This window comes from Pipistrellus kuhlii, unplaced genomic scaffold, assembly GCF_014108245.1.
Source record: "Pipistrellus kuhlii isolate mPipKuh1 unplaced genomic scaffold, mPipKuh1.p scaffold_m20_p_93, whole genome shotgun sequence".
Taxonomy (NCBI): Eukaryota; Metazoa; Chordata; class Mammalia; order Chiroptera; family Vespertilionidae; genus Pipistrellus; species Pipistrellus kuhlii.
Window position 1 is genome coordinate 627,110 of NW_023425599.1, and position 27,188 is coordinate 654,297.

General features: G+C 40.0%; 1 protein-coding gene and 1 long non-coding RNA gene across 3 annotated transcripts in view; one reads left to right on the forward strand and one right to left on the reverse strand.

The window, feature by feature from the left end:
* GXYLT2 (glucoside xylosyltransferase 2) overlaps positions 1-27,188 on the forward strand; it is a 173,541-nt gene that overhangs the window by 124,284 nt on the left and 22,069 nt on the right. For both annotated transcript variants that reach the window (XM_036428845.2, XM_045578262.1), the window contains exon 6: positions 5,150-5,322. In XM_036428845.2, coding sequence (XP_036284738.1) covers positions 5,150-5,322 — 173 coding nt within the window. The remainder of the gene's footprint in view (positions 1-5,149; positions 5,323-27,188) is intronic.
* On the reverse strand, positions 25,811-26,285 carry LOC118714010. The gene is made up of 2 exons (XR_004986462.2): positions 26,080-26,285; positions 25,811-25,846 (listed from the first exon to the last, which is right to left on the reverse strand). It is a non-coding gene; the product is annotated as an uncharacterized LOC118714010 (long non-coding RNA).

Genomic DNA, 27,188 nt, shown 5'->3' on the forward strand with positions numbered 1-27,188 from the left:
TTAAGTCTGAAAAGGGGAATTTCTAGCTGTGCCTTTAAGCCCCCTAACAGAACACAGTGAAAAGTGTCCAAGGAGTCGCCGGTGGTTCTTGGGTCTTTTTGGGGCGCAGGGGGTCACAAGGGAATTTTCCTCGCTGCTGCCTCCAGCTACTCAGAACAACCCCTGGAGGGGATGGGCACCTGGTGGGCGGAGGCAGGGAGCAGGGCGAGGTCCCATGTGGCTAAGGAGGTGCTCCTACCAAGGCATTTGCATCTGGCAGTCCGCTCTCTGTTCCCTCTGGGGAAAGCGCTTGCCTACTGCCAATGAAGGTGGTGTGGGGGAATCAGTGACCCCTATACTGCAATCAGACTTCCTGACCTTTCTGAAAAGGTCCTTTGCTTGAGTATGTTTCCATTAAAAAGTACTGATTTTTAAAAAACTAATAATTCCTTTCCTTCTGAAGGTTTTACAATGTATTGTAATCATTAACCATGTTAAACTCCAATGGCCAATTGAGACAAACAGTTGAGACCAATCCTCCACCACTGATTAAGACTGGGTGATGGCAGGTGTCAAAATAAGATTCATTTAGTTTTTGTTTGTTTGTTTTTTGTTGTTGTTTTTGTTTGTTTGTTTTAGCTTTCTGGGCAAACTTGGTGACTTTGCCAGCTCTGGCTTCCTTCTTGTAAATAATTAACTTTAGAATTTGGTCCCTGCTTTAAACCTCTTCGGAACACAATTGTTACAACTTCATACCTTCAAATTAATCCCAGTGGCCACTCGGGGCAGTTTGCTATGTGTCAGAGCACTCAGCCTTAAATAAATTAAATGTGGGTTTTTTTATCTTCTCACAGACTTCCACACTTACATGAACAAATAATTATACCCAGGCAGACAAACAAAATATCAAACAAACATCTGTACTTATACCCTTTCAGTAAATAAGTGCTCTTATAGTCTTGGGATCTGAGCAGATAACGGGAACACTGCCCAAGTCCCCTGATGGGGATCTCCCTGTCCCACATCCCAGGACAGGATACTCGACTCATGTTTCAGCAAAACAGAAATGGCACTCATGTTGGACAAAGGAAACAAGACTAATAGACTTAGCAAACAGATAAATGCCTCATCATACAACCTAGGGAGTTTCTCTGGAGCTCGGTCTGCCTCCCCTAATGAGGGCGGGACCAGGAGGGTTGGCACAGGGAGACTGAGGCTCAGGAATCAAACCCCTTGAGGGAGGAGGCTTGCAAACGCTGCCACCTCCGCCGCCACTTTTTCTGGTTCCACCGCCACCGCTGCAGGTCAGTGGGCAGGACCAGTGTATGTGAAAGAAAAAACATCAAAACTCCCGGAGTACGCCAAGGACTGTGAGGGGAAAGCCATCCTGGAGTCAGACACTGATCTGGGAAAAGAGTGCTTAGTTGGGGAGGGACAGGGTACACGTAGAGGGTTATTTCAGGAGAGGCAAAACCCTATAAGGAACCTTGATAAAAAGCTCAGTAATCCAGTCACACAGTCAAAGGTTAAACAGGAAGGGAAGAACCGCTCAATGTCCTCCAAGAGGATTTCAACAAACCTAACAACAAACTGACAAAACTTTGACAAATCAAAACTCAACAAATAATACACAGAGGGCCCAAATATGACAAAACAAACAAACAAACAAAAACACACACACACAAAAAAAACAACCAGAAACCAGGAGTGAGCTCTGAGGTCTCAGGGCACTTCTGGGATGGGGAAGTCCAGCCCTTTCCACCATCCCCAGGTGACCGCTCAACCAGTAAGCCCGGACTCCCCTCAGGGGGCTTCCAGGACTCCGAGACAAATTTTATGGATGTGCCAGTGTTCCCTGTCCACTCGCTGGACCCGGAGGGAAGTTCTCCTGGGCCCTGGAACTTCTCCCTCGGGCTCCACAACCAGCCAAGGGGATTGGCCTCCCTTGGCGTCCAGACCAGCGCCCTCTAGTGGTGGATCTTGCTGGGGCCTCCAAATGTAGTGTAACCCCCATCTTACAAAGGACGCCTCAAGAAATTGAATTATGGAGTCATTTATTAAAGGGCAGCTGCATACAGGGGCTAAAGCTCCAAATCTCGCAGTCCCAAACAGCTGGCCACTTCTGGCTTATATTGGCAGAAAATCACAAAAGTATTGATTACATCTTTGGGTTTGGAATGAGGAACCTGTTTCAAGATTTTACAGAAGTGAAACTGAGCGAGTTAGTTACCTAGAGCAGTGTTTCCCAACCTTCTCTCATGATGAGAATCACCTGGTGGAGTTGTTAAAACACAGATTCCTGAATCCCAACTAAGAAGTGCTAAACTAGAATTTTGGGGAACATATAGGTAAAATTGCATACCTAACTTAGTGCTCTGTATATAAAATCTGTCTTAGAGCACTAGTTAAGTATACAATTTTACCTATATGTTCCCCAAAATTCTAGTTTAGCACTTCTTAGTTGGGATTCAGGAATCTGTGTTTTAACAACTCCACCAGGTGATTCTCATCATGAGAGAAGGTTGGGAAACACTGACCTAGAGTATCTACGGGAAGAGACTGAACATAAACTATGCACCTATGGATGAGGACAATGTGGGGTGGGGAAAGGGCAGAGGGTGGGGTGGGAACCTGGTGGAGGGGATCAATGGAGGGGGGAAAAATGAGGAACATTTGTAATAATATGAACAATAAAGGTTTATTTAAAAAAATAAAAATAAATAAAAATAAATCGACAGGAACACATTATTTGAAACGGACAACCTGGACAATTTAGAATAATTGTGCTGTCTGGATTCTGGGACCACTGAGTCAACAGGAATGCACTATCTGTAGCCGCTGAGGGCATTTAGGATGATTGAACTGTCTTGGGTCCCAGAGGAATGTACTTCGATGACCAGTGAGATTACAATCAATGGGATATTCAAATAGTCATCAAGGGAGTATTCAATCATACATAAGTTCAGAAAATCAAAATAACTTTTAAATGAGTACAGAACCCAAAACAGCAAGTTTAAAATATTAAACAGCAATTTTTACTCAAGTATGGTTGCTACCATACTTCAATACTAGCCTAGGTATAGCTACCCACTATAAAATGCTTTTTTAAATTAAAATGTTTTAATTTAAGACCATGCTTTGTCTCTGAGTTAGCAAGGCCGCCACACAGGCCTTCCCTGAGCCCATCGGGTGAGCACGTGGCCCCCTTTCCTCCACAAAGCTGTCCAACCTGCTCTCTGGGGTTTTCCAGGCTTGTGCTTGGTCCTTCCCTAACCAATCCATGGCCTGGATATCCTGGGGTTCTGCACCTCATCTAATATCATTCTTTTCCTAGTTTTCCTAGGCTGGACTCTGCCCCTTTATGCCACCACTGTGGCATAAAGGGGCAGAGTCCTACAGCACATGCCCCAGAGTCCTGCTGCTTCATCTTGTTTCTGCTGAGCACCTGCTCACTCCTGCTACGCCATATTGACTTCCACTGCACAGGTGCAGAGCAAAGGAATTTCGTTGTTGCTTATGTCTCCACTCTGGGACCCTGACCAATGGCTGGTTTTCTCCAGACATTCTTCCTGCCCAGTGAGGGCGTGGTTGTTTTAGGGGGAGCCTGTGAATGCTGCTACTTCCTGCTGGCTCAGGCTCACTGTCTGATTCCGCTCACTAGTAGATCAGGCTGAAAGTCTGATTCCATTTGTTCCCTTCATTTCTTCATCCTCACCAGCTGCCTACCCTGACATAAGTACTAGCACAGTCTGCCAGAGGTATGTGGGGGTAGCCTCTTCATTCTTCACTTTCTAGTAAAGCTTTCTGAAAGGGTTCTCTAAGCAGGGGTTTTTCCATGAGAAGTGAATGCTATCAACCCAACCCACTAGCACATCTCCAAACTGCTTTTCTGACAGTGTCATCTATCTTCTCTACTTCTTTGGTGCTCTCAGACGGGCCTTTCTTCTGATCAGTAACCCACATTCACAGAGAACTCTGGTCCATATGCCTGTAGCCCAGTTTTTAAAGCCATCAAGCTGAGGGCCAGGAAGCTGGGGAGTTATGGATTTATTGATAATTGTGTTTTCCTATTCATCAAGGGGACATTTTCTGAGTTCAACAGGATTACAGCAGAGTTTCTTGATTTGGTGCTATTGTGGCTGTGATGGTTGTCTATTCACTGGGTGATGTTGGGGTACTCTTGTTCTCTCTAGTACCAGATGGAAGTTGCAGCTTCTCTCGTATATTACACTAATGTCTCCCTCCAAACATTGCCAACTGGCTGCAGGGGCAGGTAATTTTGCCCTTGGCTAAGAACCACTGGGTTAGAGAGAAACACACAGGTGTACATATGTGCACATGCTCACCCAGTGTGTATTGTCAACATGGCATAGGAACTTTCTTTTGTCTTTGCTTCTTTCTTTGGATTTTTTCTCCTTTGCTGTTGTTTGTTGGTTTTAGTTTTTTGTGTTTTTTTTTAAATATATTTTTATTGATTTCAGAGAGGAAGGGAGGGGGAATTTGAGATAGAAGCATCAATCATCAAGCCCCAAAACTGGGCATTTGCCCTAACTAGGAATCGAAACACGACCTCCTGGTTCATAGGTCAACTTGAAACCACTGAGCCAAGTAGCCAAGGCTGTTGGTTGGTTTTAATCCTAAGACAAATCTTTGCTTTAATCTTAACTCCCATTTTGGGGATCTGTCCATGTCACAAAATCTTTCTGAATAGTTGATTATATCTGTTAACTTTATCAACTATCACTATGTGCTTAGTACTCTGCTAAGATTTTACATGAAAATTTTACATTTAATTATCAAAATAAGAAGGAGGTCCTATATTCCCATTTTATAGGTTAAAAAAAATGGAAGCACAGGAATATTAAATCACTGGACTTAGGTTTTGCTGAGAGTTGGGATTCAGACCAATTGTCTGAGCAAGAGCTTGTGTGCCTTCTTATCCCCTGTTCTCCTTTCGGGGGGAGGGACTGACAACATCACTGATGTATACCCTCTTAATTTCTGACCTCAGGATATTAACAAATGTGTTGAAATGTGGTCCATGAGTCATAATCACAAAAGTGCATTAAATCATCTGCTATGTGCCATTTATGGAAACGTTGGTTTAATCGTCAGGTTTGCCGAAGAGCCAGCACTGACTGTGGACATGTCTTTCTCTTGTCACCACCAGAATGTCTCTATGTGTTCCCCTGCCACTGGAACTACCGTCCTGACCACTGCATGTATGGTAGCAACTGCAAAGGGGCAGAGCTCGAAGGGGTGTCTGTTCTGCATGGGAACCGAGGCGTCTACCATGATGATAAGCAGCCGACTTTCAAAGCCCTCTATGAAGCCATACGGGACGTAAGTGTGTTCTTGCTACCACTCAGCAGGCGCGAGCTTACAGCACGAAGAGCGTGGATGCTTTAGTCCTTCTCTTCTTTGAAGGCCAAATACTTCCCCACAGCATTGAACTATGCCAGTTTTCCCCGAGCTAAGAGATTACTACTATTCCATACTATGTTATACTATACTATACCATACCATACCATACCATACCATACCATACCATACCATTCTGACTATACTATACTATACTATACTATACTATACTATACTATACTATAGACTATATGTTTTTCCTTAATTCTTTATTTATTTGTTTATTTATTTATTTATTTTTACATATTTTATTGATTTTTCCCCTCTCCCTCCCTCCCACACATCCCCTCCCTCCCTAGAGCTTTATGTCCATTGGTTGTACTTATATGCATGTATACAAGTCCTTCAGTTGATCTATTATCTCCCCCAGATCCTCCTCCCCTCCCCGCTGAAATTTGACAATCTGCTTGTTGCTTTACTGTCTCTGTATCTATCTTTTGGTTCATCAGTTTATAATGATCTTTATTATCCACAAATGAGTGAGGTCATGTGGTGTTTCTCTATAGCTATATTTTATTCACTCTTTACTTAGTATTTCCAAGTAAGCCACACACTTTTGTTCCCATAAATTCACTAATGGAGGAAATTGTATATCAGAAAGAGCCACCCTGTGCCAGTTGCCATAGTAGAGGGTAATGGGGTCAGGGTAAAGATAATACAGAACAAAATTATATTCATTTCAAACTACTAGTAAGTGTGTTGCCTGGGTGCCAGTTCCATCCTGTTCAGCAATTGGGTGTGGAGGTGGTCAGTTAGGAAAGGAAATAGCCCAGTAGTTATGTATGTGCTGTATCAGTGCATGCAGAGGGCAAGGGAGCCCAGCACCTCTTGCTCAGAGCTCCCCACCACCCCACCAAGTGCTGAGCGAGGGCGAAGGAATCAGCACAAACTCAGGAATCATCTCAATTACTGCAGCTTTATGGGCCCCAACCCCAGGGAGGCTGGATGAAAAGGAAAGGTGGGAAGAGGGAAAGGTTACCCCTGTCCTCACCTCCAAGAAGGCCGGGACAGGAGTGATACATGGATATGAGCTAGAGGGTAGGCACTGAGTGTGACTACAACTCCCTCAAGAAAATTACAGTGCATTGTTTACTCCCACATCTGGTGTGGGGAGGACAGCTTTTCTCCAGAGGCCTCCCAAGAAACCCGAAAATCGCCTACAGTTGAGTCAGAGAGATCACACACAGGGTTTTGCCTGGAACTGCACTCCTCAAGGCCTGAGTCCCCTCTTACTACCGTGTAGAGATTGGTTAGCAAATGCTGACACTTCTAGATCTATGTGAATTATCTTTTGAAATAAGTGGCATGATTGAAATGACCGTATTTTTCACTTGAAATCACGTGAAGTACTGCCTGCTAGTACAGACTCCCATATCCATGGGGAGCATGCTGCAAGGCCTCAGTGGATGCCTGGAACTGCGGGTGGTGCTGAGCCCTGTGTATACTATGTTTTTTCCTTACAGCACTCCCCCCTTATTTGTGGATTTGCTTCCCATGGTTGCACTGACTGGCAATCAATGACAACCTAAAAATATTAAATAAAAAATTCCAGAAATAAAGTTTTAAATTGCACACTTCCCTAAATAATGTGATGACATCATAATGCCAGCACTCTTAAGTCATTTAGTAGCTATCTTAGTTATTAGAGTACATTGTTAAAATGGATCTATTTTACTACTAGTTATTGTTAATTTCTTATTGTGCCTAATATATAAATGAAAATGTTTTATTGTTAACAGTATTACAGATGTCCCCCATTGTCCCCCACCCTGCTACTACCCCACCTGAGGCCTTCACCACACTATTGGCTGCACCCATGAGCAGCCAATACATGTGTACAAATTCTCTTTCTGTTCCCCCAAACCCTTCCACTTGGGCTGTTTCCAGATCTCAGCTGGTAGTAAATTGTGCTGCTGTGAACATAGAGGTGCATACATTCTTTCTGATTGGTGTTTTGGGATTCTTAAGATATATTCCTAGAAGTGGGATTCCTGGGTCAAATGAAAGTTCTACATTTAATTTTTTTATGAACTTCCATACTGTTTTCTATAATGGCTGCAGCAGTCTGCATTCCCACCAGCAATGTATTAGGGTTTCCTTTTTCTCCACGTCCTTTCCAGCACTTGTCATTGTTGATTTGTTGATGATAGCCAACAAATTCTGACAGATATGAGGTGATACCTCATTATGCTTTTAATTTCCATCTCTCAGTTGATTAGCGATTTTGAGCATTTTTCCATAATGTCTCTTGGCCATCTGTATGTCCACTTTGGAGAAGTGTTTATTCAAGATCTTTACTCAATTTTTAAATTGGATTGTTTGTCTTCTTGGTGTGGAGTTATATACAAACTTTGTTTATTTTTTTAATTAACCCGTTTCAAGATGTATCATTGGCAAATATGTTCTTCCATACAGTGTGCTTCCTTGTTGCTTTGCTGATGGTTTTGTGGGGGTTTCTGGTTTGTTTGTTCTCAGTTCTTGTGTGTGTGTTTTATTTGTTTCCTGTGCAGAAGCTATTTACTTTGATGAAAACCCACTTGTTTATTTTTTCCTGTTTCTCTTGCCCTAGGAGATGAGTTGGCAGAAATTCTGCCATGTGAGATGTCTGAGATTTGTATTTATTTTTATTTATTTATTTTATTTATTTTTAAAAATATATTTTATTGATTTTTCTTACAAAGAGGAAGGGAGATGAATAGAGAGCTAGAAATGTCAATGAGAAACAAACATCGACCAGCTGCTTCTTGCAAACCCCCTACCGGGGATGTGCCCACAACCAATGTACATGCCCTTGACCAGAATTGAACCTGGGACCTTTCAGTCCACAGACCAACGCTCTACTGCTGAGCCAAACTGGTTTCAGCTATTTTTATTTTATGTATGTATGTATGTATGTATGTATTTTATCTTTCTACTTCAGTGCCAATGAGTTGGCATTTTGGTGGGGGGGAGGTGTTTGTTATTTATTTATTTATTTATTTATTTATTTATATTAAGGTATTATATGTGTACATATCTTTCCATTGCTCCCCCCACTCACATACATGCCCTCCCCCCGCAAAGTTTTCCGTCCATTGGTTATGCTTATATGCATGTATACAAGTCCTTCGGTTGATCTCTTATCTCCCCCATAAATCCCTATCCTTCCCACTGTAATTTGACAGTCTGTTTGTTGCTTTACTGTCTCTGTATCTATCTTTTTGTTCAACAGTTTATAATGTTCTTTATTATCCATAAATGAGGGAGGTCATGTGGTGTTTCTCTTTCATTGACTGGCTTATTTCACTCAGCATGATGTTCCCAATTCCATCCAGGTTGCTGTAAATGATAAGAATTCCTTCTTTTTGATATAAAAAGCTTTTGAGGATCCAAGATGGCTGCGCCCAGGTGAACACCTAGCTGCAGCCGCACACAACAATTTCAATAAAAAACAACTAAAATATAAAACGGACATTGCCCAGAATTACAGGAAGGTTGACTGACTGGAAATTCTACAGCGAGAAGCAAGGAGAAAACCAGAAGGAGGCGCGGAGGAACTGGAAAAGCCCAAGGTACGGAGACGCGGTGTGCGGAGAGGACGGAGCCAGAGAGGAGGGAGCCCGAGTGCCTGGCGGGCGTTCCCTAGCAGAAAGGAGATAAAACTCCGACTGTGCTGGGCCCCCGACTGCTCTGAACCCCGGTTCTGGGCCAGACCCCTGGGACTCAGGCTCAGCCATAGGGAGCCGGGCTGTAAGGCGGAACCCTGGTGAGCGGCAAAAGGAGGTCCCGGAGGCGCGCACTCTGCGCGCAGAGAAGGGACGGTCGGCTGTGCCGCGGGATTGCCCTGACGGGAAGGAGACCTGGGCTCCAGACTGCTCTGAACGCCACCTCCAACTCCACTTCCAACTGAACTGAACCCCAATACCGGGCTCATTGGGGGAGAGCATAGACTGTTTGGCAGCAGGCGAAAATCGAGGGCACCTTTCTCTCAGAGGCGCTGGCATCGAGCACTGAAGGACCCGCATAGGGCGGGGCTGACGGAAGCCAAAGCTGCAGGCTCCACCCTGAAACCCCGTCCCATCCGTAACTGCGAAATGCGACAACAAAATAGATCACAAACGAAAGAAATGGAGGACAAAAAGCATCTGGATATAGAGTTCAAATCTACGCTTATAAGGTTTTTCAAGAATTTCCTAGAAAAGATGGATAAGGCCTATGAGGATATGAAAAGAGATCAACTAGAATTAATAAGGAGTCAACAAGAAATGATAAGGGATCAACAAGAAATAAAGAATACATTGTCTGAAATAAAAAATATTTTACTGAGTCCTAAAAACAGAAGGGAAGATCGCAAGAATCAAGTCAAAGATTTGGAACATAAAGAGCCAGAAGACACTCCTCCACAGAAGCTAGAAGGCAAGAGAATCCAGAAAATTGAAGATAATGTAAGAAACCTCTGGGACAACTTCAAGCAAACCAACATCAGAATTATGGGGGTCCCAGAAGATGAGAGAAAGCAAGATATCGAAAACATACTGAAAGAAATAGTGACAGAAAACTTCCCCCACCTGGTGAAAGAGTTAGACTTACAAGCCCAGGAAGCACACAGAACTCCAAACAAAAGGAATCCAAAGAGGACCACACCGAGACACATCATTATTAAAATTCCAAGAGCAAAAGACAAAGAGAGAATATTAAAAGAAGCAAGAGCAAAGAAGGTAGTAACCTATAAAGGAGCACCTATACGATTGTCAGCTGACTTCTCAACAGAAACCATGCAGGCCAGAAGGGAATGGCAAGAAATATTCAAGGTGATGAATAGCAAGAACCTACAGCCAAAAATAATCTATCCAGCAAAGCTATCACTCAGAATCGAAGGCCAGATAAAGAGCTTCACTAATAAAAAAAAGCTAAAGGAGTTCATCACCGCCAAACCAGAATTATATGAATTGCTGAAGGGGGTTCTTTCAGAAGAGAAAGTAAACAAAGATAAAAATTATGAACAACAAATACGTAACTATCAACAAGTGAATCTAAAAACCAAGGAAATTAAAAAAATCTGATGAACAATATTAACTGTTGAACATAATAGAATCAGAGGTATGGAAGGGGAGTGAACTGACGATTCTTGGGGAAAAGGGAAGGGGGGTGTGGGAAGAGACTGAACATAAACTGTGCACCTATGGATGAGGACAATGGGGAGAGGGGAAAGGGCAGAGGGTGGGGTGGGAACCTGGTGGAGGAGAGCAATGGTGGGGGGGGGGCGGGGGGAAGGAACATTTGTAATAATATGAACAATAAAAACTTATTAAAAAAATAATAAAAAAAAAATAAAAAGCTTTTGCACAGCAAAAGAAACCATCAACAAAACAACAAAAAAAACAAAAAAAAAGAATTCCTTCTTTTTTATGGCAGCATAGTTTTCCATTGTGTAGATGTACCATAATTTTTGGTCCAATCATCTGCTGATGGGCATCTAGGCAGTTTCCAAATCCTAGCTATTGTAGATTGTGCTGCTATGAACATAGGGGTGCATATTTCCTTTCTGATTGGTGTTTCTGGTTTCTTAGGATATATTCCTAGGAGTGGGATTACTGAGTCGAATGGGAGTTCCATTTTCAGTTTTTTGAGGAAACTCCATACTGTTCTCCACAGTGACTGCACCAGTGCCGGAACCTGCCGGCAACAAACAGTACCTGAATGAGGGAGTGAGGATAAAAAAAAGACAAGAACAGATGGGGTCGGGAGGGCTCAGATCCAAGGTCTGCCGCCCCGAATTTTATTTTTCCAACCTTTTAATACAATTCTGAAGGAGGAAATATTTATTTCAGGCAATCGTGCAGGTGGCCGTTTCTGCTAACATGAGTTCCTGTACAGATAAGTTCCTTCAGCACCTGACCTTTTACAACCATCTATCTTCCTCTTAACTCGCAGCTCCTTCTGTGTCAGCAGGCTCCTATCAATTCTTTTACCCTAAAGCAAAGACATCTGCAGTTAGCAGGATTCCTAGGGGTACTAGTAATTTTCCACTTAGGTTATTGAAAAGGGGGGCACATGGAGAGCTGTGTCCTACACCCATGCCTGCATTCAGGCATATAGGACCCCTGCATTCAGGGCAGCTCCCCACACACCAGTCTGCATTCCCACCAGCAGTGATGTTTGAGATTTTAATGGTGGTGTTTTCTTCTAGAATTTTTATGTTTTCCCAAGTTACATTTAAATGTTTTATCCATTTTGAGTTTGTTCTTGTGTATGGTGTAAGTTGGTGGTTGGTTATTTATTTATTTATTTATTTATTTAGCATAGATTTGTCCTTTCCCCCAGTACTATTTATTGAAGAGACTGTCTTTACTCCATTGTATGCTCTTGCCTCTTTTGTCAAATATTAATTGAGCGTGATGGCTTGGGTCAATTTCTGGGGTCTTTGTTCTGTTTCATTAAATTATATATCATCACCTGTTCTAATACTAAGGTGTTTTGATTATAGTGGTTTGTAGTATAACTTGATACGTAGTCTTATGATTCCTCCAACTTTGTTCTTCTTTCTCAAGATTGTTGAGGCTATTCAGAGTCTTTTGGGGTTTCAAATAAATTTTTGAAATATTTGTTCTAGATCTATAAAATATGCCATTAGTGTATTAATAGGCACTCCATTGAATCTATAGTTTGCTTTGGGTAGTATGGACATTTTAAAGATGTTAATTGTTAAAATCCATGAACACAGGTCGAGGCCAGTTTGGCTCAGTGAATAGAGCGTCGGCCTGTGAACTGAAGGGTCCCGGGTTCGATTCTGGTCAAGGGCATGTGCCTTGGTTGTGGGCACATCCCCAATAGGGGGTGTGCAAGAGGCAGCTGATCGATGATTCTCTCTCATCGATGTTTCTAACTCTCTATCCTTCTCTCTTCCTCTCTGTAAAAAATCAATAAAATATATTTTTAAAAATCTATGAACACGGTACATGCTTTCACTTGTTTGCATATTCCTCTATTTCTTTTCTCAATGTCCAATAGTTTTCTGAATACAAGTATTTTACCTCCCCACTTCAGTCTATTCCTAGATGCCTGTTTTTTGCAATAGTTAGTGGGATTGTTTCCTTAGTTTCTCTTTCTGAAAGTTCATTATTGGTGTATAAAAATGCCACCAACTTTTAGGTATTAATTATGTATCTTGCAACTTTGCCAAATTCACTTAAATCTAGTAGCTTTTTAGTAGATTCTGTAGGATTTACTATGTATTATATAATATCACATCACCTGCAAATAATGGCAGTTTTACTTCCTCCTTTTCAATTTGGATGCCTTTAATTTTCTTCTTTTTTTCTGATCGCTGTGACTAGGACTTCCAGAACTATCTATACTAATAATAGCTTAGGTCTATGGTCGGCAAACTGTGGCTTATGAGCCATATGCGGCCCTTTGGCCCCTTGAGTGTAGCTCTTCCACAAAATACCACGGCCTGGGTGAGTCTATTTTGAAGAATTGACGTTAGAAGAAGTTTAAGTTTAAAAATTTTGGCTCTCAAAAGAAATTTCAATCATTGTCCTGTTGATATTTGCCTCTGTGGACTAATGAGTTTGCCGACCACTGACCTAGGTGGTTGTCATGCATCACACCCTAAAGATGGCTGTCATAAGATGGCTGCATGCACAGTGGATGTGGGGCCCAGCGGAGGAGGCGGGTCATGACAGGAGAGGGCACTTGTGGGCGATCAGGCTAGCAGGGGAGGGCAGTTGTGGGCAATGAGGCCAGCAAGGGAGGGCAGTGGTGGGCCATCAGCTGGCAGGGGAGGGCAATTGTGGGCCATCAGATTGGCAGGGGAGGGCAGTTGTAGGCCATCAGATCAGCAGGGGAGAGAAGTTGGGGGCAATTAGGCCTGCAGAGGAGGGCAGTTGGTGGCAATCAGACCTGTAGGGGAGGGCAGTTGTGGGCGATCAGGCTGGCAGGGGAGCAGTTAGATGTCTATCAGGCCAGCAGGAGAGCAATTATGGGCAATCAGGCTGGCAAGCAGAACTGGTTAGGGGCATTAAGGCAGGCATGCAGGTGATGATATATAATTAAATTCATCTGATCTAGTATGTCAGTTAAGGCAGTGTTTTTCAACCTTTTTTGGGCAAAGGCACACTTGTTTCATGAAAAAAATCACGAGGCACACCGCCATTAGAAAATGTTAAAAAATTTAACTCTGTGCCTATATTGACTATATATAAAGTAATTCTCTTGAATAGGAATCAAATAAACACAAAGAAAGTATTTTATAATTACTTTATTATGAAATATTAAGTAAACAAAATAGTGAAAAATTATAAAATTCTTGTCTTGTCTGCACCTACGGCACACCAGGCAACGCTGATTTAAGGTATCCATTTCTTATTGAATTTTTGTCTAGAAGTTCTATCCAGTGATGTCAGTAGGGTATTAAATTCCCCTACTATGACTATATTGTTGTTGATCTCTCTTTTAAAGTCCACAAAATTTTAGAAAATATATTTAGGTACTCCTAAACTGGATGACCATGTTTTCTAGGGTTTTACCCTCTTGTTGGATCAACCCATTTAGTAGTATATAGTGATTTTCTTTGTCTCTTTTTTGGCCTTTGTTTTAAAGTCTATTTTGTAAAATATTTTTCCATCCCTTTAGTCTCATACTGTGTAAGTCTTTTGTTCTGAGGTGGCCTCTTATAGACAACATGTACATGAGTCATATTTTCTTAGCCTTTCAGCTATTCTATATCCTTTTATTAGAACATGTAATCCATTTACAATTAAGGTTATTATTGATGGGTACTTATTTATTGCCATTTTTTTATAGTCAAGTTTATTTAAGTTTATTTTGTTTATTATATTTTATAAATATATAAAATAAAAACTCTATTTTTAAAAGGTTAATTCTCCTACTATTTAAAAATAATAAAGAGCATACTAACAGTGATTTATATCAACATTTTTAGTCAATATGACCATAATTTAATAATAAATTGTTTTGTCTTAATTTTTCTGTTTTTTATCCTTTGAATGCAAAAACTTAGCTAAGCTTTAAAGATTCTCTGATTAATAAGAACAAATATAAACTATAATTTTGATAATTCTGGAAAAGTCAACACGACTTATCATTTCCTGTGTAGGTGGCACAATTTTTGAATTAGAGTTTAATCAACTTTAGGCACTGATTTATATAGCACTAATAAATGAGGTTAACTATTATAGATAAGCTTCATAATATTTTCTATTAAATTATTATCTGTGTACATATTTTAACATTGCCCCCCCTCCCATACATACCCTTCCTCTCTACAGTTTTGTGTCCATTGGTTGTACTTATATGCATGTATACAAGTCCTTCGGTTGATCTCTTATCTCCCCCAGATCTCCCTACTCTCCCCGCTGTAATTTTACAGTCTGCTTATTGCTTTACTGTCTTTATATCTGACTTTCGGTTTGTCAGTTTATAATGTTCTTTAATATCCATAAATGAGTGAGACCATGTGGTATTTCTCTTTCATTGACTGGCTTATTTCACTCAGCATGATGTTCTCTAGTTCTATCCAGGTTGCTGCAAATGATGAGAATTCCTTCTTTTTTATGGCAGCATAGTATTCCATTGTGTAGATGTACCATAGTTTTTGGATCCAATCATCTGCTGACGGGCACCTAGGCTGTTTCCAGATTCTAGCTATTGTAGATTGTGCTGCTATGAACATAGGGGTGCATATATCCTTTCTGATTGGTGTTTCTAGTTTCTTGGGATATATTCCTAGGAGTGAGATTACTGGGTCAAATGGGAGTTCCATTTTCAGTTTTTTGAGGAAACTCCACACTGTTCTCCACAGTGGTTGCACCAGTCTGCATTCCCACCAGTAGTGCACGAGGGTTCCTTTTTCTCCGCAACCTCGCCAACACTTGTCATTTGTTGATTTGTTGATGTTGGCCATTCTGACAGGTGTGAGATGGTACCACATTGTTGTTTTGATTTGCATCTCTCGGATAATTAGTGACTTTGAGCATGTTTTCAGTGCCTTTTGGCCTTCCCTCTGTCTTCTTTTGAAAATATTCTATTTAGGTCCATTGCCCATTTTTTAATTGGATCATTCATCTTCCTTTTATTTAGTTGTATAAGCTGTTTGTAGATGTTGGAGATTAAACCTTTATCAGTGGTAACATTTGCAAATATGTTCTCCCACACAGTGGGCTTTCTTGTTGTTTTGCAGATGGTTTCTTTTGCTGTAAAAAAGCTTTTTATTTTGATGTAGTCCCATTTGTTTATTTTCTCTTTAGCTTCCATTGCCCTAGGGGCAGTATCAGTGAAGAAGTTCTTTTGGCATACGTCTGAGATTTTGTTGCCTGTGGATGCTTCTAGTATTTTTATGGTTTCTCGTCTGATGTTTAAGTCCTGTATCCATTTTGAGTTTATTTTTGTATATGGTGTAAGTTGGTGATCTAGTTTCATTCTTTTGCATGTATCTGTCCAATTTTCCCAACACCATTTATTGAAGAGACTGTCTTGACTCCATTATATATTCGTGCATCCTTTGTCAAATATTAATTGAGCATAGTGATTTGCGTTGATATCTGGGTTCTCGATTCGATTCCATTGATATATATGTCTGTTCTTGTGCCAGTACCAGGCTGTTTTGAGAACAGTGGCTTTATAATACAGTTTGAAGTCTGGTATTGAGATCCCTCCTACTTTACTCTTCTTTCTCAGGATTGCTGTGGCTATTTGGGGTCTTTTATTGTTCCAAATGAACTTTTGGAGAGTTCTTTCTAGGTCAGTGAAATATGCCGTTGGTATTTTAATGGGGAGTGCATTGAACCTATAGATTGCTTTAGGAAGTATGGACATTTTGATGATGTTGATTCTACCAATCCATGAACATGGTATGTTCTTCCATCTCCTTACATCATTCTCTATCTCTTTTTTCAGTGTTGTCTAGTTTTCCTCGTATAGGTCCTTTACTTCCTTAGTTAAATTTATTCCTAGGTATCTTAATTTTTTTGGTGCAATGGTAAATGGAATTGCTTTTTTAGTCTCTGTTTCTGTAAGTTCACTGTTGGTGTATAGAAATGCCATATATTTCTTGGCGTTAATTTTGTACCCTGCTACATTGCCAAATTCATTTATTAAGTCAATTAGTGTTTTAATGGAGTCTTTTGGTTTTTTTATATACAATATTATGTCGTCTGCAAATAAGGATAACTTTACTTCTTCTTTTCCAATTTGGATGCTTCTATTTCCTCCTCTTGTCTAATTGCAATGGCTAGTACTTTCAGTACTATGTCAAAGAGGAGTGGCGATAGTGGGCATCCCTGTCTTGTTACTGTTCTTAGAGGTAATGGTTTTAGTTTTGCCCATTGAGTATGATGTTGGCTGTGGGTTTATCATATATAGCTTTTATTATGTTGAGGTATGATCCTTGAACTCCCACCTTGTTGAGAGTTTTTATCAGAAAAGGGTGTTGGATTTTATCAAATGCTTTTTCTGCATCAATTGATATGACTATATGATTTTTATCTTTCAATTTGTTTATGTGATGTATCACGTTTATTGATTTGCAGATATTGTACCAACCTTGCATTCCTGGAATAAATCCTACTTGGTCATGGTGTATGATCTTTGTGATGCTCTGCTGGAGCCAATTTGCTACAATAGAATTTTGTTGAGGATTTTGGCATCTATGTTCATGAGAGATATTGGCCTGTAATTGAGTTGTCTTTATCTGGTTTTGGTATTAGGGTGATGCTGGCTTCATAGAAGGAGTTTGGAAGTGTTCCTTCCTCTTGAATTTTTTTGAAAAGTCTAAGGAGGATAGGTTTTAGTTCTTCCTTGAATGTTTGGTAAAACTCTCCTGTGAAGCCATCTGGCCCTGGGCTTTTGTTTGCTTGAAGCTTTTTGATGACTGTTTCAATTTCTTCCCAAGTCACTGCTCTATTGAGATTTTTAGATTCTTCCTGATTGAGTTTTGGAAGGTTGTATTTTTCTAGGAATGTGTACATTTCCTCCCGGTTGTTCAGTTTGTTGGAATAGAGTTATTCGTAGTATTTTGTAACAATCCTTTGTATTTCGGCGGGGTCTGTTGTTATTTCACCTCTTTCGTTTCTGATTTTGTCTATTTGGGTCCTCTCTCTTTGTTTCTTGGTTAGCCTGGCTAGAGGTTCATCTATCTTGTTTATTCTTTCAAAGAATCAGCTCTTGGTTTTGTTGATCTTATGTATTGTTTCTTTAGTCTTTATGTCATTTATCTCCGCTCTGATTTTTGTTATTTTCTTCCTTCTGCTTACACGGGGCTTTTCTTGTTGCTCTTTTTCTAACTCTTTGAGTTGTAGAGTTAGATCATTTGTTACCATTTTTTTCTAGTTTTTTTAGAAATAGGCTTGTAGGGATATGAACTTCTCTCTCAAAACTGTTTTTGCTGTGTCCCATAGATTTTGGATAGTTGTGTTTTCATTGTCATTTGTTTCCAGGATGTTTTTAATTTCTTCCTTGATTTCTTTGGTAATCCAGTCCTTGTTTAATAGCATGCTGTTTATTCTCCATGTGTTTGATTTCTTTGGATTATTTTTATTGTAGTTAATTTCCAGTTTTATGCCACTATGATCTGAGAAGATGCTTGATATGATTTCTATCTTCTTGAATTTGAAGAGACTTTGCCTATGTCCCAAAATGTGGTCTATCTTTGAGAATGTCCCATGTGCACTTGAGAAAAATGTATATTCTGTGGCTTTGGGTGGAATGTTCTGATGATATCGATTAATTCCATCTGGTCTAGTGAGTCATTTAGGATTGATATTTTTTTGCTGATTTTTTGTTTAGATGATTTGTCAAAGGGTGATAGTGGGGTATTAAAGTCTCCTACTATGATTGTATTGCTATTAATCTCTCCCTTAATGTCCTCCAGCAGTTTTTTTTATATATTGGGGTGCTCCCGTATTGGGTGCATATATGTTTACCAGGGTTATTTCTTCTTGTTGGACTGCTCCCTTTAGTATTATGAAGTGGCCTTCATTATCTCCTGTTATGTCCTTCACTCTGAGATCTAATTTGTCAGATATAAGTATTGCTACCCCAGCTTTTTTTTCATTTCCATTCACCTGGAAAACCTTTTTCCATCCCTTCACCTTCAGTCTGTGTGCATCTTTTTTCTGAGGTGGGTTTCTTGTAGACAACAGATATATGGGTCTTGTTTTCTTATCCAATCCGTTACCCTATGTCTTTTTATTGGAGCATTTAGTCCATTTACATTTAAAGTTATTATTGATAGATACTTATTAGACGCCATTTTTATTCTATACCCCTGTGTTCCTTCTTTGCTTTCTATTTCTTTAATTTTATAGTAGACCCTTTAGCATTTCTTGCATTGCTGGTTTGGTGGAGATAAATTCCCTTAGTCTGTTTTTGTCTGTGAAGCTCCTGATTTCACCTTCACTTTTGATTGATAGCCTTACTGGATACAGTATTCTTGGATTCAGACCCTTCCTTTGCATGACTTTGTATATTTCATCCCATTCCCTTCTGGCCTGATAAGTTTCTGTGGAGAAATCAGTTGCTAGTCTGATAGGGGTTCCTTTATATGTAACTTTCTATCTCTCTCTGGCTGCTTTTAAAATTCTTTTTTTGTCGTTGGTGTTTGCCAGCTTAATTATAATGTGCCTAGGGGTCGGTTTTCTGGGGTTCATTCTGCTTGGGACTCTGCGAGCATCTTAGATTTGTGTGGGGTTTTTCTTCTCTATCTCAGGAAAGTTTTCTGTCATTATTTCTTGAAATACATTTTCCATGTCTTCCTCAATTCCCTTTCCTTCTGGAACCCCTATTATTCTAATATTGTTTTGTTTTGTATTGTCCCAAAGTTCCCTTAGACTTTCCTCCTGTTTTTGAATTTTTTTCCCCAGAAGCTGTTCTAATTGGGTATGTTTTTCCATCTTGTCTTCTAGCTCGCTGATGCGGTCCTCTGCTTCTTCTAATCTACTCTTGATGCTTTCTATTGAGTTCTTTACAGTAGCGATGTCATTTTTCATTTCTTCTTGGTTCTTCTTCATTTCCTCTTGGTTCTTACTCATATTGTCAAATTTGTCTTCCATTCTTTTTATCCATCTTATGATCATTACTCTGAATTCTTGCTCTGGTAGGTTGCTTGCTTCTGTCTCATTTACTTCCTTTTCTGGTGAAGCCTGCTTTTCTTTCATATGCGGGCTGTTTTTTGGTCTCCCCATGATCTAGGACCAGGCATCTTCAAACTACGGCCCGCGGGCCACATGCGGCCCGCAGAGGAGTCTGATCCGGCCCACCAGGTTTTTTGGGCAGTGAGCGCAGCCGAGGTGTTACAGTAGGAATTAGTAGTTCATATAGTCCGGCCCTCCAGCTCTCTGAGGGACCGTGATCTGGCCCCCACTTTAAAAGTTTGAGGACCCCTGATTCTAGGATGTCTGGTTGTGTAGTTCTCTCTCTCCTTTTCGCTGAGCAGTGGGGCACTCCTGTGAGGCCAGGTGTTCGCGCCACCTGGGATCCGCTTTCTGGGGGTCACAGATGCTTAATGGTCGCTGCGGCTGTGGATATTCAGGCCTCTGACATGATCCTATCTTCCTCTCAAGATGGCAAGGTTTCCCTGTCCAAGCCGGTAGGTAGCTCCGGGCAGGGACGTAGCCCGCGTGGGTGCTTCCCTGTGAGGGGTACCTCTGTCAGCGGCCCCCCAGCAGTTTCTTCTGGTGGTCGCTGTCTCCCAGCTTGCTAATAAACACTCACAGCAGAAGACCATCAGCTGCTCTCTTTTTCTGCTTCAGGACAGGGCTCAGAATCCGCCCATCTATTCTTCTGCCATCTTACCTCCGCCATTTTTTTTTAAGTTTATGTTCTTTTCTTGCTATTTTTTTTAAATTATTCATTTATTTTTATTTTGTCAAATCTTTTATTTTTATTTTTTTATTGTTTAAAGTATTTCATATGTCTCCTTTCCCCCCAATTGACCCCATTCTGGCCACTCCTACCCCAAAGACAAGCCCCCACCACCCCAGTGTCTGTGTCCATTTGTTATGCTAATATGCATGCATACAAGTTCTTCGATTGATCACAAACTCCCCCTCTCTCCTGCCATTTGTCTCTGGCTTTGTTTTTATTCATCAGTTTATTTGATCATTATATCCCACATATGAGTGAGATCTCCTACTGAGCATTATTTTACTTAGGTTAATGCTCTCCAGTTCCATCTATGCTATTGAAAATGGTAAAAGTTCCTTCTTTTTTATAGTGGCACTAGAGGCCCGATGCACGAATTTGTGCCCCAGTGGGGTCCCTTAGCCTGGCTTATAGGATCAGCCAAAACCAGTTCTCCAACATCCCTTGAGGGTTCCCGGATTGCAAGAAAGCACAGGCCAGGCTGAAGGATCCCACTGGTGTGACCTCAGAGGGACCCTGAGAGGATTCCATCTCACTCAGTCCCAATCAGCCAGATCCCAGCAGCAAGCTAACCTTCCAGTTGGAGTGTCTGCCACCTTGTGGTCAGTGCATGTCATAGTTGAGTGGCCTTAGCATATCATTAGTATATTATGTTTTGATTGGTTGAATGGATGACCAGGCATTTAGCATATTAGGCTTTTATTATATAGAATAGTATTTCATTGTGTAGTTGTAGCTCAATCTTTTAATCCACTCATCTGCTTTTGGCTTAGGCTATTTCTAAATCTTAGCTATGGTAAATTGTGCTGTTATGAATATAGGGATGCATATATCCTTTCTGATTGGTGTTTCTAGTTTCTTGGGATATATTCCTAGAAGTGGGATTATTGGGTTAAATGAGAGTTCCATTTTTAATTATTTAAGGAAACTCCATACTGTTCTCCACAGTGGCTACAACAGTCTTTATTCCCACCAGCAGTGCACTAGGGCTCCCTTTTCTCCCCATTCTCTCCAGCACTTGTTGTTTGTAGATTTGTTGGATAGCCATTCTGACCAGTGTGAGTTGATATTTCATTGTTGTTTTGATTTGCATCTTTCATATAATTAGTGACTGTGAGCATGTATTCATATGTCTCTTGGCCTTCTGTATGTCCTCTTTCAAAAAATGTCTATTTAGATCCTTTGCCCATTTTTTTGATTGTTAATCTTCCTTTTGTTAAGTTGTATGAGTTCTCTGTAAATTTTGGAGATTAAACCCTTATCTGAAATAGTATTGTTAAATATGTTCTTTCATGCAGTGGGCTTTATTGTTATTTTGTTGATGGTTTCTTTTGCTGTGCAGAAACTTTTTATTTTGATGTAGTCCCATTTGTTTATTTTCTTCTTAGTCTCCATTGCCCTTGGAGCTATATTGTTAAAGATATTGTTACAACTTATATCTTATATTTTGCTGACTATGGAGTCTTCTAAGATTTTTATGGTTTCCCGTCTTACATTTAAGTCCTTTATCCATTTTGAGTTTATTTTTGTGTATAGTGTAAGTTGATGATCTAATTTTTTTTTTTTTGCATGCATGCATCTGACCAAATTTCCCAGCACCATTTATTGAAGAGACTGTCTTGACTCCACTGAATAGCCTTGCCTCCTTTGTCAAATGTTAATTGAGAATAATGGCGTGGGTCAATTTTTGGTTTCTCTGTTCAGTTCCATTGGTCTATATGTCTGTTCTGGTGCCAGTACCAGGCAATTTATATATAAATATATATTTATATATAAATTGATTTTTTTAGAGAAAGAAATGGAGAGAAATAGAAAGTTAAAAACATAAATGAGAAAGAAACATTGATTAGCTGCCTCCTGCACACTCCCCACTGGGTATGTGTCTGCAACCAAGGTACATGCCTTTGACTGGAATCAAGCCTGGGAACCTTGAGTCTACAGGCCATCACTCTATCCATTGAGCCAAACCAGTTAGGGCAGTACCAGTTCTTTTTGAGAACAATGGCTTTGTAGTACAACTTTATATCTGGTATTGTGATCCTTCTGACATTGTTCTTTTTTCTCATGATTGCTGCAGCTACTCGGGGTCTTTTTTTTTTTTTTTTTTTTTTATTCCAGATGAATTTTTGGAGAATTTGTTCTAGTCTTTGAAGTATACCATTAGAATTTTAACAGGGATTGCATTGAATTTATAGATTGCTTTGGGTAGTATGGACATTTTAATGATGTTGATTTTACTAATCCATGTACACGGTGTATTCTTCCATTTGTTTATGTCTCCCTCTATCTCTTTTTTCAGCATCCTATAATTTTCTGAGTACAGGGTTTTTACCTACTTAGTTAAATTTATTCCTAGGTATCTTAATTTTGTTGTTGTTGTTGTAATGGTAAATGGGATTCCTTTTTAAATTTCTATTTCTATGAGTTCATTATTGGTGTATAGAAAAGCAATAGACTTCTGGGTGTTTATTTTGTATCCTCCTACATTGCCGAATTCATTTATTAAGTCTAGTAGTTTTTTTATGGAGCCTTTAGAGTATCATGTCATCTGTGAATAAGGACAATTTTACTTCTTCTTTTCCAATTAGGATGTCTTTTATTTATTCTTTTTGTCTGATTGAACAGGATTGATGCCTATTATTCCTTCTTCCTGTACTATGTTAAACAGTAGTGATAAGAGTGGGCATCCCTGTCTTGTTCCTGTTCTTAGTGGAAATGGTTTTAGTTTTTGCCCATTGAGTATGATGCTGACTGTAAGTTTGTCATATAAGGCTTTTATTACGTTGACATATGAACCTTCTATTCCCACTTTGCTGAGAGTTTTTATCAAGAAAGGGTGTTGGATTTTGTCAAATGTTTTTTCTTCAACAATTGGTATAATTTATATGGTTTTTATGTCTCAGTTTGTTTATATGATGTATCACATTTATTGATTTGTGGATATTGTACAATCCTTGAATCCCTGAAATAAATCCCACTTGGTCATGTGTATTATCTTCCTAATGTAGTGCTGGATTAGATTTGCTGGAATTTTGTTGAGAATTTTGGCATCTGTGTTCATGAGTAATATTAACCTGTAATATTCTCTCTCTCTCTCTCTCTCTCTCTCTCTCTCTCTCTCTCTCTCTCTCTCTTTCTGCATTGTCTTTCTCTCTCTCTCTTTGTATTGTCTTTATCTGGTTTGGGATTAGGGTAATTCTGGCTTTGTAGAAAGAGCTTGGAAGAGCTCCTTCCCTTAAATTTTTTGGAGTAGTCTGAGGAAGATAGGGTTTATTTCTTTGAATGTTTGCTAAAACCCCTGTGATGCCTTCTGGTCCCGGGCTTTTGTTTATTGGAAGATTTTGAATACTGTTTCAATTTCCTCCTATTATCAGCCTATTCAGATTATCTTATTCCTCCTGGCTGAGTTTTGGAAGGTCGTAATTTACCAGGAACATGCCCATTTCTTCTAGTTTGACCAGTTTGTTGGAGTAGAGTTGCTCATAGTATTTTTTTTAATGATTCTTCATATTTCTGTGGGGTCTGTTGTTATTTCACCTCTTTCATTTCTGATTTTGTTTATTTGAGTCCTCTCTCTTTTCTTCTTGGTGAGCCTGGCTAGAGGTTCATCAATCTTGTTTATCCTTTCAAAGAAGCAGCTCTTGGTTTCATTGATCTTTTGTATTTTTCCTTTGGTCTCTATGTCATTTATTTCCACTCTGATCTTTATTATTTCCTTCCTTCTGCTCACTGTGGGCTTTTCTTTCTTTTAAAAAAAATATATATTTTATTGATTTTTTACAGAGAGGAAGAGAGAGAGATAGAGTTAGAAACATTGATGAGAGAGAATCACCGATCAGCTGCCTCTTGCACACCCCCTACTGGGGATGTGCCTGCAACCAAATCCGGAATTGAACCTGGGACTTTTCAGTCCACAGGCCGATGCTCTATCCACTGAGCCAAACTGGTTTCGGCTGTGGGATTTTCTTGTTGCTCTCTTTCTAATTCATCAAGCTGTAGAGTTAGAAGGTTTATTACCAGTTTTTTGAGGTAGGCCTGTAATGCTATGAACTTCCCTCTCAGGATTGCTTTCACTGTGTCACTGAGATTTTGGATTGTTGTGTTTGTTTCTAGGATATGTTTTATTTCTTCTTTCATCTCTTTGGTAACACACTCATTGTTTAATAGTATGCTATTCAGCCTCCAAGTGTTTGAATTTCTGTGATTTTTTTTTTTTTTTTTTACTGTAGTTGACTTCTAATTTTATGCCACTGTGATCTGAGAAAATGCTTGATATGATTTCAATTCTTTTGAATTTGGAGAGACTTTCCTGTGTCCCAATATGTGGTCTATCTTTTAAAATGTCCTCTGTGCACTTGAGAAGAATGTATATTCTGTAGTTTTGGGGTAGAATGTCCTATAGATGTCAATTAAGTTCATCTGATCTAGTGAGTCATTTAAGATTAAAGTTTCTTTGCTAATTTTTTTGTCTAGAGGATTTATTCATGATTTTACTAATGTGATGTTAATGGGGTATTAAAGTCTTCTACTATGATTGTGTTGTTGTCAATCTCTTCCAGAAGTTGTTTTTTAAATGTATTTGGGTGCTCTTGCATTGGGTGCATAAATGTATACCAAAATTATTTCTCTTCTTTTATTAATCCCTTTAGCATTCCTTGTCACTTATTATGGTCTTCCCTTTAAGGTCTATTTTGTCAGATATAAATATTGTTACCCCAACTTTTTTTTTTCCATTTCCATTTGCTTGATACATACTTTTCCATCCCTTCACTTTTAGTCTGTGTGAGTCTCTTGATCTGTGGTGAGTCTCCTGTAGTCATCATATATATGTATCATGTTTTCTTATCCATTCATTCACTCAATGTCTTTTGATTGGAATATTTAACCCATTTAGACTTAATGTTATTATTGATAGGTACTTGTTTGTAGCCATTTCTGTACTTTATGCCTGTGTTCCTCCCTCCCTCTCTATTTCTTCTTTTTACAGCATTCCTTTTAGCATTTCTTGTATTGCTGTCTTGGTAGTGAATAACTTCCTTAGCCGCCTTTTTTATTTATTTACTTTTTTTTTTTTATTGTCTGCAAAGCTCCTGATTTTCCCTTCAATTTTTATTGATAGTATTGCTGGATAGAGTATTCTTGGGTTAGTCCCTTGCTTTGCATCACTTTGTACCTCCTTTCATTACCTTATTGCTTGATGTGTTTCTGTTGAGAAATAATTTGATAGTCTGATGGGGGATTCTTTGTAGGTAACTCTCTGTCTCTCTCTTGCAGCCTTTAAGACTCTCTCTTTGGAATTAGCATTTGCCATTGTAATTATGAGATGTCTTGGTGTGGCTCTTTTAGGATTCATCTTGCTTGGAAGTCTCCGTATTTGTTTAACATTTTTTTTCTCCATATCAGGGAAGTTTTCTGTCATTATTTCTTCAAATAGATTCTCTAAACCTTGATGCTCTTCTTGTCATTTGGGCACCCCCATAATATGTTATTTCATTTTGTGTTGTCCCAAAGCTCCCTTAGGCTTTCCTCCTGTTTTTTATTTTTTTCCCTCCAGTTGCTGTTTAGATTGGGCTTGTTTCTCTACCTTATATTCTTCCTTTTAAAATATATCTTATTGCTTTTTAACAGAGAGTAAGGGAGTGGGATAGAATTCTAGAAACACTGATGAGAGAGAAACATTGATCAGCTGCCTTCTGCACACCTCCTACTGGGGATGTGCCCACAACCAAGGTACATGCCCTTGACTGAAATTGAACCTGGACCCTTTCAGTCTGCAGGTCGATGCTCGATATACCGAGACAAACTGGTTAGGGATACCTTATCTTCTAACTCACTAGTTCGCTCCTCTGCTTCTTTTAGTCTACTGTTGAAACCTTCCATGGCATTTTTGATCGTATCTATATCACTTTTGATTACTTTTTGATTTTTGCATAGGTCATTGATTTTTCTCATCTATCCAGTTTATGAACTGTACAACCATTACTCTGAATTCCTTTTCTGTCATGTTTCATGCCTCAGTTTCACTTATTCTTTTTTGGTAATGCCTCTTTTTCTCTTCTCTGGGGATTGTTTCATTGTCTCCCCATTCTATCACCAGTAGATCCAATCACTGAGTTGCAGGGGTCTGGGCCATGTATAATGGAAGCTTCATTTCAACTAGTGTCACTGAAGAGCTATGACACCAAGACATGTTGCTGCCTTGGGTATGTGTGAGCCCCGCCCACCCAGGATCAGAATCATTGGTGCTCAGTGCAGCCTCATATGTACACCTAGAATCAGGGCCCCCACCTGCACCTTGCTGAAAAAGAGAATCCGCTGTTGTGTGCTGAAAATCAGAGTCCCCTAGAGTGTTACAGCAGTCAATGTCCCCCTATGCCTGTGCCAAGAATCGAGTATTAGAGTCTCTGTTGCTTGGGTGTGTCCTCATCCAGAATCAAAGTCAGGTGGCACAGCTTCCCGGATTGTGCCTAGGGTCTGGTCATGGGAGCATGAGCTGTGGGGAAACAAAGTCCCTGTGTCTGTGTACCCAGGCTCAAATTCAGTGCAGACTCCATGTGTGGGCATGGGGTCTATTTGTGGGAGTGAGAACTGCAGAAAACAAACTCCCCATGTCCATGCCCCTCAGGTCAAATTCAGAGAGCCTGCCTGTGTGGGCAGGAGGCCTGTTTTTGTGGAGAGGTCTAGCAGTTCCTATGCAGCTGCAGTGGGCCAGTGAAGAGGGGGATAGGCTCTGTAACTTACAGAAATACACAGCCAGGGTGCCTGGAGTCTTGGTGTCCTTGGGTCTGCAGCTGTGGTCACAGGTCTTTTACCTAAATGTCTAGAGGGTCCCAGTTTGCATCTGAGACCAGATTGGGTAGTAGCGAGGCTAGGATCCTAGTCTCAAGCAGTTCTATTCTTCAAGATGGTGTAGTTTCTGTGCCAGC